This window comes from Hyalella azteca, unplaced genomic scaffold (genome assembly GCF_000764305.2).
Source record: "Hyalella azteca isolate HAZT.00-mixed unplaced genomic scaffold, Hazt_2.0.2 contig7542, whole genome shotgun sequence".
In the NCBI taxonomy this organism is placed as follows: domain Eukaryota; kingdom Metazoa; phylum Arthropoda; class Malacostraca; order Amphipoda; family Hyalellidae; genus Hyalella; species Hyalella azteca.
Window position 1 is genome coordinate 59,747 of NW_025937665.1, and position 12,942 is coordinate 72,688.

A 12,942-nucleotide genomic window follows, 5' to 3' on the forward strand; every position below is an offset into this window, starting at 1 on the left:
AGCTAAACAGATTTCTACAGATACTTTTTTAAATGCAAATATTACTTGGACAGAAATCCTAAAAATTTTAATGCATTTGACATTGTCATGTTTTTATGTATAATAATGCTACTGTCTGCTTTAATCAATGGGCTTAACCAACTTACATTTTAGGACCTATTATCCAAGCTGACAAAGTTTGGATGCCAGAACTAAGGTACGTAATTAATTCATATTGCCTTTTGTAAGATACAATATTAATAACTGATATTGAACTTGAACAAATTTTATTTTGTTATATATCCCTTGTTTACGTTGCAGTACACAAGTTAATTTTCTATTTTAAATAAATTGTCCTTCCTTATCCATTTCAGTGAAATGAAATAGAATAATAATTTTATATTTATTAATCCTATATTATTTATGTTTTCTTCATTGAATGTATTGTGTTATTTCATTCTCATGTAACTTTTTCTAAACAATTTTTTTAGCTTTCTTGAAAATTATAAGCTTGACTAAAAAGCAACTATGAAATTCTCTCTTCATGATTGAAAATAGGATATTTGATGCATCATTATAAAAATCCAGGTTGAAAACTCTAAGCTGTAAATAAGATCAAATGTATAATGAGCATCTACCTACCCAATTACATAACCTCACAAATGAATTTTTCACTTATTCTTGAGACTATTTTCTACCTGAACTTGCATTGCTCTGTTTCTCCACTACCGATCATGTGCCCCAATTCTAGTTGTTGTTGCTGTCTGCATCAATCAAACTGTTTGGGGGTACCAATTTTCTGGAGGCACATTTATGCTCCTGTAAGCTTTGTATATATTTTTACCTGAACATGAAGACTAGAGAACTTGTATTTGTTATGGGTTGGTAATACATGAGTTATATTATTGGTATAAGGCTAATAAGATAGTATTGACCATTAAATTGCAGGAGCTTTAAGTAATGAATAACAATTACATGGTGGTATACATGTCAGTTACTGGGGGGCGGGGGCCTTACTAAGGTTTCCAGCCCTTTTATAGGTTAATAGCTTCTGCCTTCCACTGAGGCCTTGATTGCATGATGTCCATGTTGACTCAGGTTTAGGACTTTCCCATCAATCTCTACCACGTCTAGTAAATATTATGTCTCAATTAAAGATGATCTAATCCTAGAATATAATTATACTGAATAGAATGAGATGCCAGATTGACACTGAACATGGCTGTGCTCTGAAAGCTTCATCAATGATCAAGCAGTGCAGTCTGTTATGATTGTTTCTGTAATTGTAAACATACTGCTTTAAGTGTTCTTTATTGAAATAGAATTCACATTTTATCTGTATGAATTAGAGTAAAGCTGGAGCATTCTGACAAAATTGAAGGTTAGGTTGCAGTCAATGTCCATTGACATGTTTTCCCTAGAAAAATTAAACCTTTCAAGTATTAAAAATGGGCCAGTAAATCTTTGGTCTGTGATAAGCATCTTTCATCTCCAGAAGTTGTGTCAGAGTTTTGAATAAATTTTTGTAAGTGTTGGCATTTCTGAGGTATCAACAGTAGTTTTCAAATTAGCTTTAGTTCTAGTGGTTTAACTGTACAATGGCCTTTAATTTTCTGCTTATTGGTGCAATTGTTTTTGCTAATATGAATCTATCAAATGCAGTGAATAAAAAATTTAGAATTAACATCTGAAAATATATTTTTTAACTATTTCTGTTGTTGTTTCTCTGGGTACATCTTTGGTGTATTTTCTATCTTTTCTCATTTTATGTCCTCTTTAGTTCAAGCGCTGACGTGTGGTGCTTCTCTGTCAAGGTTGCAACGTTCTGCCCTCCTTCCTTACTAACCAAGCATGTTGTATCTAATAATGAAGGTTGGTAACCTCTACTTCTTCTCTATGATCAAATTTGACCCTTCTATTAATCTGAAAGCATGATAAAGTGATTTATTTGTAAAAGATGTATTGTTACCAATGACAACAATTTTTGCCATGTAAATATGATTCTATCTAATAATATTTATATACTAAATTAGCTAACTAAACTGACTTTTCATTGCATTCAGGTGCAGTATTCTATTCCATTAGTCTATGATTCTGTTGCATTTTGGTGATCAAGTGTACTGCTTGAGTTGTTCATTTCTAGAATAAATAATATCTGTTCATTTTAAATGAGATTTCAAAATTATTTGCTACAAGCTAATCAACAGTTTATTGTTGAAAATGCTTTCAAATTTGTCTTATAGTTGATGCTTATATATGTTTAAGTTTGTAAGCATCCATTGCTTACTATTTGTCATATTGTTACAATTTTTCTCTTAAAAAATGATAAAAAATTGAAATTTGTGGCAAATTTCCTTGCTTGGCTACATTTTTGGCATAGTTTAATCTTTTTCTTTGTACAAGTGATGTGTCTATTTCTTTGCTATGAAGGAAGTGACCACTACCACCCCACCCATCCAAGTCTGCTGCCATGTCGGACTCTCTCGGGTCTCGCAGCAGTGACATCTCGGGAGGCTGCAGTGTCATCAATGCTGCTGGAGGGCTTGCCAACAGACCTTTTGTTAGGATGGACGTGGCTTGCGTCATTGATCTGCAGGAGACGGACTGCCTCAATCAAAGACGGAGAGCCTTTGAAGAGGTCAAAGCTGCTTGCCATTCACTCGGAGCAAACTTCCATCATATTCAAGTGTGTGAATAGCTTCATGTTGATAATCAAGTTTATTATTGATTATGATTTATTTATTGTCTGAAGATTCACTTATGGTGACTTAGCCTATCTTAAATGCCAAACTTTGAGTTTCAGATCAACAAACTATATTGAAATATTGCCAATTTTGTGACTAGAGTATAATTTTTCTTAAGAATGCTCCTTTATTTTGGAAGGACAGGTTTTGATGACCATTTATGTCATCAGATATACAGTGGGGGGAAATAAATATTCGTACACTTGAAAAATAGTTTTAATGTATGTAAGTACACAAACTTAACAGGAAAAGTGATTTAAATTATGTATAGAGACGCATAGTATTCAAAAATACTATCAAAAGAAATTAAATCTCAATGCAACAAAAAACAATGCAACATGTTCACTTTTCGATCCTGTTAAGTTTGTGTACTTACATACATTAAAATACGATTTTTCAAGTGTATGAATATTTATTTCCCCCCACTGTATCTTGATATACAGGTTGGTAATATATACATATAATATATATACATAGCTAACTCATTCAACCATCCTCTTGATATACCAACTTGAATACCAACTGCAGTGTAACTGGCTCCAATATGAGCAGTTTTGCATATTATATGGCCAAAAAAAGTTATTTATATTTCAGTATAGATCTAATTTATTGATTGGGATCTAGTGATATGTATTGGTTTAGCATAACCCATTGAAATTTCAATTTATTTTTCTCTGAAGGTTATTTTATGTTTCTTCATCCCACCAGAGTTGATGATACACTCCCCTATAAAAACCATACCTACTGTCCTTTGGTGCACAACCATGAGCTGCACAACCTGCTACTTGTGCCTCTTATCACTTGCTCTACTCTGCTGTTCAGTATGAGCGCGTTGACTTTGGAGAAACAAACGTGCTGGATCAGCTGTACAACGCAGATGTGGCTGTGGTGGATCTAAGTGTGGTGTGCCAGCAGCGGTCTCTCTTCTACCACGTGGGTGTGCGTGAGAGCTTTGACATGCGCCACACAATCATCCTCTACAACGACAGCAATGCTAAGGCCACCAAGGCGCTCAGGGTGGGCATTACTAGGGTTTTCATTAGCATTCTTTGCCTTGACTGAATTTTAATTCTATTAATATTTGAATTGTCATTCTTTGAAGGAGCATCAGTTTATTTGTATTATATGTTTGATTTTGAATTCACATTGACCTTACTCATTGCTGTGTCTAACTTATCAGGTTTTATAATAACTATGGGATTTCGCTTTATTATAATTGCCAAAATTGTTGTCTAGTGAGAATAATTGTTTATGACTAATTCCACAATAATAAAAACAAGTCTTTTTCACAGCTGATTAAGTAGCGGTGAACATAACATTTATTTTTATTCTCAAGTGTTTTATCCATTTCAGCTTGAAATACACATGAATTATAATGATTTACCGCCTCTATATTCTTTACGAGTGGCTAGGGGGCTTAGATGGTTTGATGTGTGGCTAGTTAATAACATGAGTCATGTTTCTTGCAGTCCTCGTGCGTGAACTACGACTTTGTGTCGTATCGCGTAACAGAGCAGCCTGGCTTGGCAACGTCAGCGTCAGGCACTCACTTGAGCGCCAGCAGCAGCAGCTGCACTGCCTTGGGCCAGGTGGGATTGCTGTTGTTTATTAATAGATGTTTAATTAGCCGTGAATTACATACCATTATTGTCGGTAGTGGGAGGCCAATTATTTCTGTTAAATGCACTGCAATGAGAGGTCCTTGTGCAGGTTATTGTGACCGACACTAGCAACCGACTGTCAACTACAGCCCTCGTAGGTGGAGGCTCGAGTCCTTCTTCATCTCAGTCTGATGACGGCGAGAGCACTCGGCCCATGTCACTCGTCACGAAGATAAAGAAGCTCCTACAGGAAGTCGAGTTACAAGCCAAGTAAGGAACTTGGTCATTGTTGCTGATATTGTAGGCTATTGAGAGGTCATCTGATCAGTGGAGTATTTTCCTATCAATATGTCAAGTGTATTGTTCAGTGCATATTATTGTTAAAGTTTTCAAATACTTTTTTGATCAGAGCCCACATGAAAGAGAAGTTCCTCGCGGACCTGCGCAAAGCTCGGGAGATTTACAGCGGCGCTGACCTGAAGGCGCAGCTCAGCATCCTCAGGAAGAGGCTTGATGACCCCAACATCCTCAGCGGGGATGTGGTGCTGCAAGTCCTGTTCTCCCTGCGGGACATTCAGGCAAGTCTTGACAGGGACCATGTCCCAGTCCTGATAGTCACACCAGAAAAACACTACAACAACAGCTAGCGCCCACAACACTCAAGTTGTGCTGATATTGGCTATAGCAGAGACATGTCAGATCTCCTGATAACTGATCTCCTTTTTATGCTTACACAATTTGAATTCTGTTGTATGTTGTTCTGTAGGATCTTGCCTATATATAATTGGGTGATGTGCCCTCATCTTTCTTCATTAGGAACTAGGTTTGTGTTATGGGCACAACAGTTTTTCGGTCTTATTTTTGGTTGAACGTTGATCGCCTAATTTGAAATTCTACTTATGTATATCATAATTCCTGCTACATCAAGAAAAAGATCTTGATTGCAATTCTTGAAGTTTCACTCCCAATTTATTGAATAGATGCTAATGATTGAGTATTTTTGTGTTCACAAAACAGCTGAATTTTTGCTTGCTCACCATATTGCTGTATCTTTGTCACGAGTGTTACCTCCTCATATAATATTCAGGACTATTATGCCATGCTCACCATATTGCTATGTCATGACACGGACCTTCTCGTATCATATTTAGGACTATGACGCGATGCTCATCATATTGCTACGTCATGACACTAACCTTGTATCATATTCAGGACTATGACGCGATGGTGCAGCTCATAGACTACCTCAAGTCTCTGCCAAACCGCAAGCTGTACACCAGTACCCCCGCCATCAGATATCTCTATGGATTTGCACTTAACAGGTGTGCTTGCCTTGATAATCAATCATTGTTCTGCTTTGTCATGTTGTGCTGACGTATTATTTGAAATATTATTTTAAACTGAAGATATTTTTGCACAGTTTATTGTGTGTGCAGGCGCAACAAAGAGGGCGACCGCGAGCGAGCGCTTGACGTCATCACGAAGGCCATGGAGAAGAAGGAGAATCAAGTGCCGGACATGGTGTGTCTCTGCCCGTCTTATATATTCCACCCGACAGTACCACACAGAGACGCCGTCTTATATATAGGTGCAATGATAGATGAAAGTGTGTGAAGGATTGTCCTTCAAAACAGTAACAGAAGTGAAGTCTTGAATGCTATTGATTCAATTTTACCTACTTGGAAATGTCTCGCTCAATTCTTGCTGATGTTGTTTGCCGTCAGCCCTCATTTGAGCACAGTGCTCATTTCAACCTAGAACCACACCACCACCACAGCACTACAACTCCACCCACACAACCACCACCACAACCGCTACTACTAATTCCTACTACTCATTGGCATGGAAAAAAAAGTGATACTCTGAACACTTTGTTGTCATTAATTCTCAGCACGATTGTTTTATGCTGTAAATAGCGTCGCTGAAATCCAAAATTTTAGTTCTTATCCTTTTGTTTCAGGACAAATTTGTTGAATCTGGCCACACAGACTCTGAAAGTTTGAACAACGCCATCTACTGGTACAGGAAAGGCTTCGATGATCACCCCAACGAGTACGCTGGCATCAACCTGGCCACGCTTCTTGTCATCGCTGGCAACGACTTTGCTCAATCCTCTGAACTCCAGCACATCGGTGAGCTTCTCTGCAGCAGGCACCTCCAATGCCATCATGAGCCATTAATTGCTTGCATAGCTTACTTATATTGATCACTCGTGTAGCTCTTATATTGATCACTCGTGTAGCTCTTATATTGATCACTCGTACAGCTCTTCTATTGATCAGTCGTACAGTTCTTATATTGATGACTCGTGTAGCTCTCTTGTATTAATCACTCGTGTAGCTCTCTTGTATTAATCACTCGTAAAACTCTCTTGTATTAATCACTTGTATAACTCATTTGTATTAATCACTTGTACAGCTCTCTTGTATAAATCACTCGTACAGCTCTCTTGTATTAGTCACTCTTACAACTCTCTTGTATCAATCAATCATACAACTCTCTTGTATTAATCACTCATACAGCTCTCTTGTAATAATCACTCATACAGTTTGTATTAATCACTGATAAAGCACTCATCTTGTATTAATCACTCGAATGTACTCAATGCATTGAGTACAATTCTTAAATGGAATTCTAAGTATGCTGCGGTAAATGACGCGTTGACTCGAACATGTAAAAGTTCTTGAATTCTTGTCCCATAGATGAATTATATTCCACCATTTGTTATAATGTCTTGAATTTTTTTGTTTATTCTGTAGACTTGATGAAGGCTGGCAAATTGATATGAGTTATTCTATTTAGCTTGAATCGTTGTTTCTTGCAGTGGTCTCTTTACCTGGTCTCTTTTATCTGTACTTAACTAATGTGCTTTTGTTCTCAACTTCTTGGATTGATTCTTCAATTACAGTGGGGGGAAATAAATATTCGTACACTTGAAAAATAGTTTTAATGTATGTAAGTACACAAACTTAACAGGAAAAGTGATTTAAATTATGTATAGAGACGCATAGTATTCAAAAATACTATCAAAAGAAATTAAATCCTGTCTCTTATACACATCTAGATGTGTATAAGAGACAGACTGAATTTTAATTCTATTAATATTTGAATTGTCATTCTTTGAAGGAGCATCAGTTTATTTGTATTATATGTTTGATTTTGAATTCACATTGACCTTACTCATTGCTGTGTCTAACTTATCAGGTTTTATAATAACTATGGGATTTCGCTTTATTATAATTGCCAAAATTGTTGTCTAGTGAGAATAATTGTTTATGACTAATTCCACAATAATAAAAACAAGTCTTTTTCACAGCTGATTAAGTAGCGGTGAACATAACATTTATTTTTATTCTCAAGTGTTTTATCCATTTCAGCTTGAAATACACATGAATTATAATGATTTACCGCCTCTATATTCTTTACGAGTGGCTAGGGGGCTTAGATGGTTTGATGTGTGGCTAGTTAATAACATGAGTCATGTTTCTTGCAGTCCTCGTGCGTGAACTACGACTTTGTGTCGTATCGCGTAACAGAGCAGCCTGGCTTGGCAACGNCGCAGGCATGGTGCCTGTACATCATTGTACGAGTATATCACCTACGCAGGCATGGTGCCTGTATATCATTGTACGAGTATATTACCTACGCAGGCATGGTGCTCAACAACCTGATTGGCAAGAAAGGGTCGCTGGACAAGCTTGAGGACTATTGGGATGTGGCGACATTCTTCGAGATCAGCGTCCTGGCTGAGGACTATGGCAAGGCCGTGCAGGCCGCAGAGTACATGTTCAAGCTCAAGCCTCCTAATTGGTTCGTACTTCTCGATCCCACATACATATTTGTTCACTCACCATGTTTATTATATTCTAGCTGAAATATTTTTCTTCTTTCTTGTGTATGTGAAAATTATGGGTTAATTGAAAATGTAAATTTATGTATAATTCAGCATTCTATTGACTTGGTCTATAAAATCTAGGCTTTTTTACACGTTCTCAATGGGTTCAGGTACTTGAAATCCACCATCGGGAACATCACGCTGATCCAGCGGTCGCGCAAGAGATCTGAGGTCAACAAAGAGGAAACTGTCATCCAGCGCAAATTCAACTTCTGGGTGGACTTCTTCATGGACGCCACCAAAGTGGACCCTGGAGACCTCATCAGGTTTCCGGTCAGCATTAATATTCTTTATAAATGTTTAGAATGAAACGAAAAGCTAGAACTACATAATACTAGTTAATTATGATATGCAGCCATTCTGTTAAGTTTCCACCTAGTGAGGTCATCTATGTTCAGTTGCATTTGGTCTTAAATCTAATGGTAAGGCCCATCTTGTCAAGCTCTCGAATTGATTGCAAAATCGTTATTCCTTACTATTATTTTCTCCGACCATTGAGATGGAATGTTCCTTTATATTTGTTTCACTACCCGTACTAAAGGATCATTATTTTGTCTTACGTAGCTTTAACTTCTTCTTTAATAATTAGCTGTCAGCTTGTACTGAAGATCAGTTCAGCTGTACACTTTTTCTCGCCTATTATATCACTTAATCACTGACTGCTAAGACTCTACAAGAACTGCATGCAATATCATATAAATCAGGATGAACTTAGCGTTAATCAGGCTCTAGTGAGCCAATATGGCGTATACACAAATTTAGGAACTGGTTAGAGCGAAGAAGCTCTTGTGTTGCAACTTTGCTTGTTTCGATCTCCTGTTATAGAATAGAATAGAATAGAAGTGTCGGCGTTGAAGAAATAGGCCCATGGCCTGTTGCCGATTCTTGAACTTTTTCGTGACTTGATTCACAAGGGATCCGGCCTTTGGAACCCGATCTTTCTATAGCTGACGATTGATTGAGATAGCTGCTGGACTTATTGCCTGATCCGTAAAGAGGCTTGGAAGCTTCATAATCTTTAATCTTTCCTCATAGGACTTGCCTTTCAAGCCCGGAGTTCTAGTCGTTCAGATATGTTCAGTCTAAGCTGTTCGCCTACATTATAAGAGATAAAATTGTTTAGTAAATTGTAATAACTATAAATATTTGAAACGTATCCAGTACTACCTTAACCTATTATTTATATTATAGCTAATTAAACCAGAAGCACATTTGTTGGTTCAGCCTTTAGGTGAAATATGCTAAGCTTACCCCCATGTCAGGTGTTCATCTTGGAACAAACGCGTCGTGACGAGCCAAGCTTCTACCAGCCCAGCTACGTGACTGTCAACTTAGGGGCGGAGGAAGCGTCTCTGCAGCTCCAGAACCTCTGCATAGACAAGAACCTGCGTGAGTGCCGCAAGGTCCACGACTGGGTCTTTGTCGCCTCCAGCATCAAGGGCATCACGTGAGAGCCTATCTGTCTTTTGCTCCGTTGTTATTAAGAACCTCATACATTTATGCTGCAAGAACATGGGCACATATTGCTGTCTTATGGTTACTGTCTTGTTGTTACATGTATTTAGTTATTTTGTTCACTGTGCACTTACTTGAAATACTCTACGAGTGTCACATATCACTGATTACTGGTACTTATAAATGCATTTAATGTCAGCCAATAACGTTTTTTCTACCTATTTTTGTCCCGTGAATTCTGCGTCGCGTGGAAGGCATGTCAAATTCATCGAAGTCCCAATAAATTTATAATTTCTGTTATTATTTGCTTCTAGTGACACACCACAAAAATGTTGCCACAAACACCACAAAAATGTTGCCACAAATTTCATTTGTTCCAATGATTGTGTCTGATCACTATTGCCCGTATTTATCAATTGTTTTTTATCTCTTGTTAGTGGCAATTATATTGCGTCGGCTGCGTGATTCTTGAACATTTTGTTCATTCATGAATCTTGAAGACTATTTCATGCAATGAATTTCACATTTGGATGGCAGGCAATACAAGCGAGACGAGCGCGCCGTGTTCCTGTACGTAGACAGCGACGACTTCCAGATGTTCTTCCCTTCAGAGCTTCTGTGCAGCCTCTTCTACAAGCACGTGCTGCAGCTCACGGCTAACAACAAGACCACCGTCCTGGACATGGAGGCTGATCTTGCTGGGGGACCTATACAGGTGGGTGACTGCTGGCTCATACCTCGCTGGGGGACCTATACAGGTGGGTGACTGCTGGCTCATACCTCGCTGGGGGACCTATACAGGTGGGGGACTGCTGGCAGTATGGAGCGACCCCCTGGATATGTCCACCCCCTGACGACCCTCATACCTCGCTGGGGGACCTATACAGGTGTGTTACTGCTGAGCACTAGTTTCCTAATTGTGCACGTGTTATGATGTACAGTACTATTTAAGAAAGGTCAGTGGTGATGTGTTGTACAGTGCGAGTTAAGAGATACCAGTGGTGATGTGCTCGTGTTGTACAGTACGAGTACGAGTTGGACGACTGCAACAAGCGCGTGCTGCTGGGCAAGGGCACGTACGGTCTGGTGTACGCGGCGCGGGAGCTCAGCATGCAGGTGCGCATCGCCGTCAAGGAGGTGCCTGAGAAGAAGATCAAGTGAGTGCTGCTGCCTTACCTTCTTATAATATATCTATTAATAATTAATATATATCATCTTTATAATAATTGGTAAACATTACTAGTTTTCATATGAAACATTATTGACGGACGACATCAGTCGTGGTAACAAACAGGAAACTTGTTGCTTTCTTTTAACCAAAACTTATCAGTGTAGCAGACGTGTTAGTGTTATATTACTTGCTTTGTATTTTTCTTCATCTAATTACTTACCAGCAACCAAGAACCGTTACTAATTATCACTGTTTATCAGTTGATAATCAGAACTCGTTTTGTGACTTCAGTTCTGATTAAGGACTCTGGACCCATCGAGCTTGATTGTCTCGACTATACATCCAACGGTTTGACAATAAAGACTGCCAGACAAGCTGGCCCTCTGTCATCTAGTGACAAGTACATAGACAAGTATAACGAAGCGTAACTTCTATCAATTTCGCTCCAAGTTTATTAAAGTTTTGTACCCTACATTCCCGTTTGTCTTGATACAAGCACAAATTACTCCACCTTGTCTTATCTCAGCGAGGTGCAACCGCTGCACGAAGAGATCAAACTTCACTCGGAACTCCGGCATCGTAATATTGTTCAGTATCTTGGGACGGTGTCTGAAGATGGTTACTTCAAGATATTCATGGAGAGGGTGAGTAGAGCAGCCCATATATTCTACCCTCATGCACATTATGTTTAACCCTCATTCACATTTTCACCCTCTATTGTCCATCTGTGCGATATTGAAAATCATCTCTAGAATTTCGTTAGAACTTGCACGATCGTGATCTTCATTTTGACGGACCAACTGAACTATATTCATTTCACAATCACCAGCGTATTGACTAATAAATTCAGGTATGTGGGTTCAGTCGTTTCTGAATTAGAAATTGAGCCAATAAATGTTGCAAATGAAGCCGACTGGTTAGTGGTTGTCGCGTGAACTGATTTGTTTTGCACTGACAAGGCCTCTGTCGTCCCCGAGACGAGATGACTTGCAATTAATCACACATCAATTAGTTGCAATTAACCACACATAATCATCGCTAAGCCCTGGAGGTTGGCTGAAAATGATTTTCAAACGATCATTTGACAAATTGATTCAGTTTGAGTTTTTTTAACTCGCTAGCCACTTAATGCAGGACGATATGTAGAAATGCTAAGACCCTAGCGTCACTGGGTTTGATTTGAATACCTTTTGATATTTGTTTCAAAGTGATGTTCATTTCTATTCGCATTAATGTAGTGTGAACGAGGAACATCGTTCACTAATTTATTCAATGTGCATTTTCTTGTGACGAAATTATTCTATTACGTCTGGCGAAGCTGCGCCAGTGACATGCGAGTCAGACCTATAGCAGTTGGAACTGTCTAGTACTAGGTCAGGTCTGAGTGTCTGTGCGTCAGGTAGGCAGTCGTGTCCCGCCAGCCCTTCAGTGAGGTTCATACCTGAACCCGCTCAGCTCTGTTAACTCTCAGCATTCTTTGCTTAACGCTGGAGTTGTGGCTGTGCCGTGAGAACTTAGTCTTACCTGCTACCGTTCGCCTATGTGAAGTAACGTAACCTTAACTACGTGCATTAATGCTGTGCAATAGTAAATTGAATTGAACCAATTTGAACGTCTCTTAGAATAGTTATTTTAGTCGGAATTTATGCTTTCCCTTTACCATGTTTTACTGATTTTAAACAAAGTGATTCAATAAACTATTTTAAAGTGTGCTTTGTCGTGATTATATACCACAGCCTTTGAACCGGCTTTAACTGACGATGACCAGGAGAGTTGAACGGCATTGTAGGTTAGATGAATGAGCACAGTTGCCTGAAATTTATTCATATTGTCCTGGCCTATGAGCGGTGAGCATTCGATCCTGATAGTGAATTACAAAGCCTGACGTTCAGATTGAATTATAGTAGCTCTGGCCGGTGACAAAACATTCCTTGAGTGCTATGGGCGCGCATCAGTTGGATTACGATGCTGTCAAGGCTAATTTAGTATCTTTATTTACGCCAAATGATTTTCTTCGTACGAACAAGACTTCGGCATTTTTACTTGCCCAGAGACACCCTGGCGAATCATTTCCTGTGTTTTCATTGCGTTTAGCAG

The 12,942-nt window shown here is 38.7% G+C and overlaps 1 protein-coding gene across 1 annotated transcript in view; it reads left to right on the forward strand.

Annotated features, from left to right (window-relative positions):
* LOC108675863 overlaps positions 1 to 12,942 on the forward strand; it is a 15,451-nt gene continuing 2,509 nt past the window's right edge. Inside the window, exons 1-16 of the mRNA XM_047881285.1 lie at positions 1 to 196; positions 2,410 to 2,665; positions 3,546 to 3,740; positions 4,193 to 4,312; positions 4,434 to 4,594; positions 4,734 to 4,902; positions 5,537 to 5,646; positions 5,761 to 5,862; positions 6,275 to 6,456; positions 7,975 to 8,134; positions 8,330 to 8,492; positions 9,482 to 9,666; positions 10,212 to 10,389; positions 10,698 to 10,831; positions 11,372 to 11,489; positions 12,245 to 12,273. Of these exons, the coding sequence (XP_047737241.1) occupies positions 2,450 to 2,665; positions 3,546 to 3,740; positions 4,193 to 4,312; positions 4,434 to 4,594; positions 4,734 to 4,902; positions 5,537 to 5,646; positions 5,761 to 5,862; positions 6,275 to 6,456; positions 7,975 to 8,134; positions 8,330 to 8,492; positions 9,482 to 9,666; positions 10,212 to 10,389; positions 10,698 to 10,831; positions 11,372 to 11,489; positions 12,245 to 12,273 (2,222 nt within the window). The 5' untranslated portion in view covers positions 1 to 196; positions 2,410 to 2,449. The remainder of the gene's footprint in view (positions 197 to 2,409; positions 2,666 to 3,545; positions 3,741 to 4,192; positions 4,313 to 4,433; positions 4,595 to 4,733; positions 4,903 to 5,536; positions 5,647 to 5,760; positions 5,863 to 6,274; positions 6,457 to 7,974; positions 8,135 to 8,329; positions 8,493 to 9,481; positions 9,667 to 10,211; positions 10,390 to 10,697; positions 10,832 to 11,371; positions 11,490 to 12,244; positions 12,274 to 12,942) is intronic.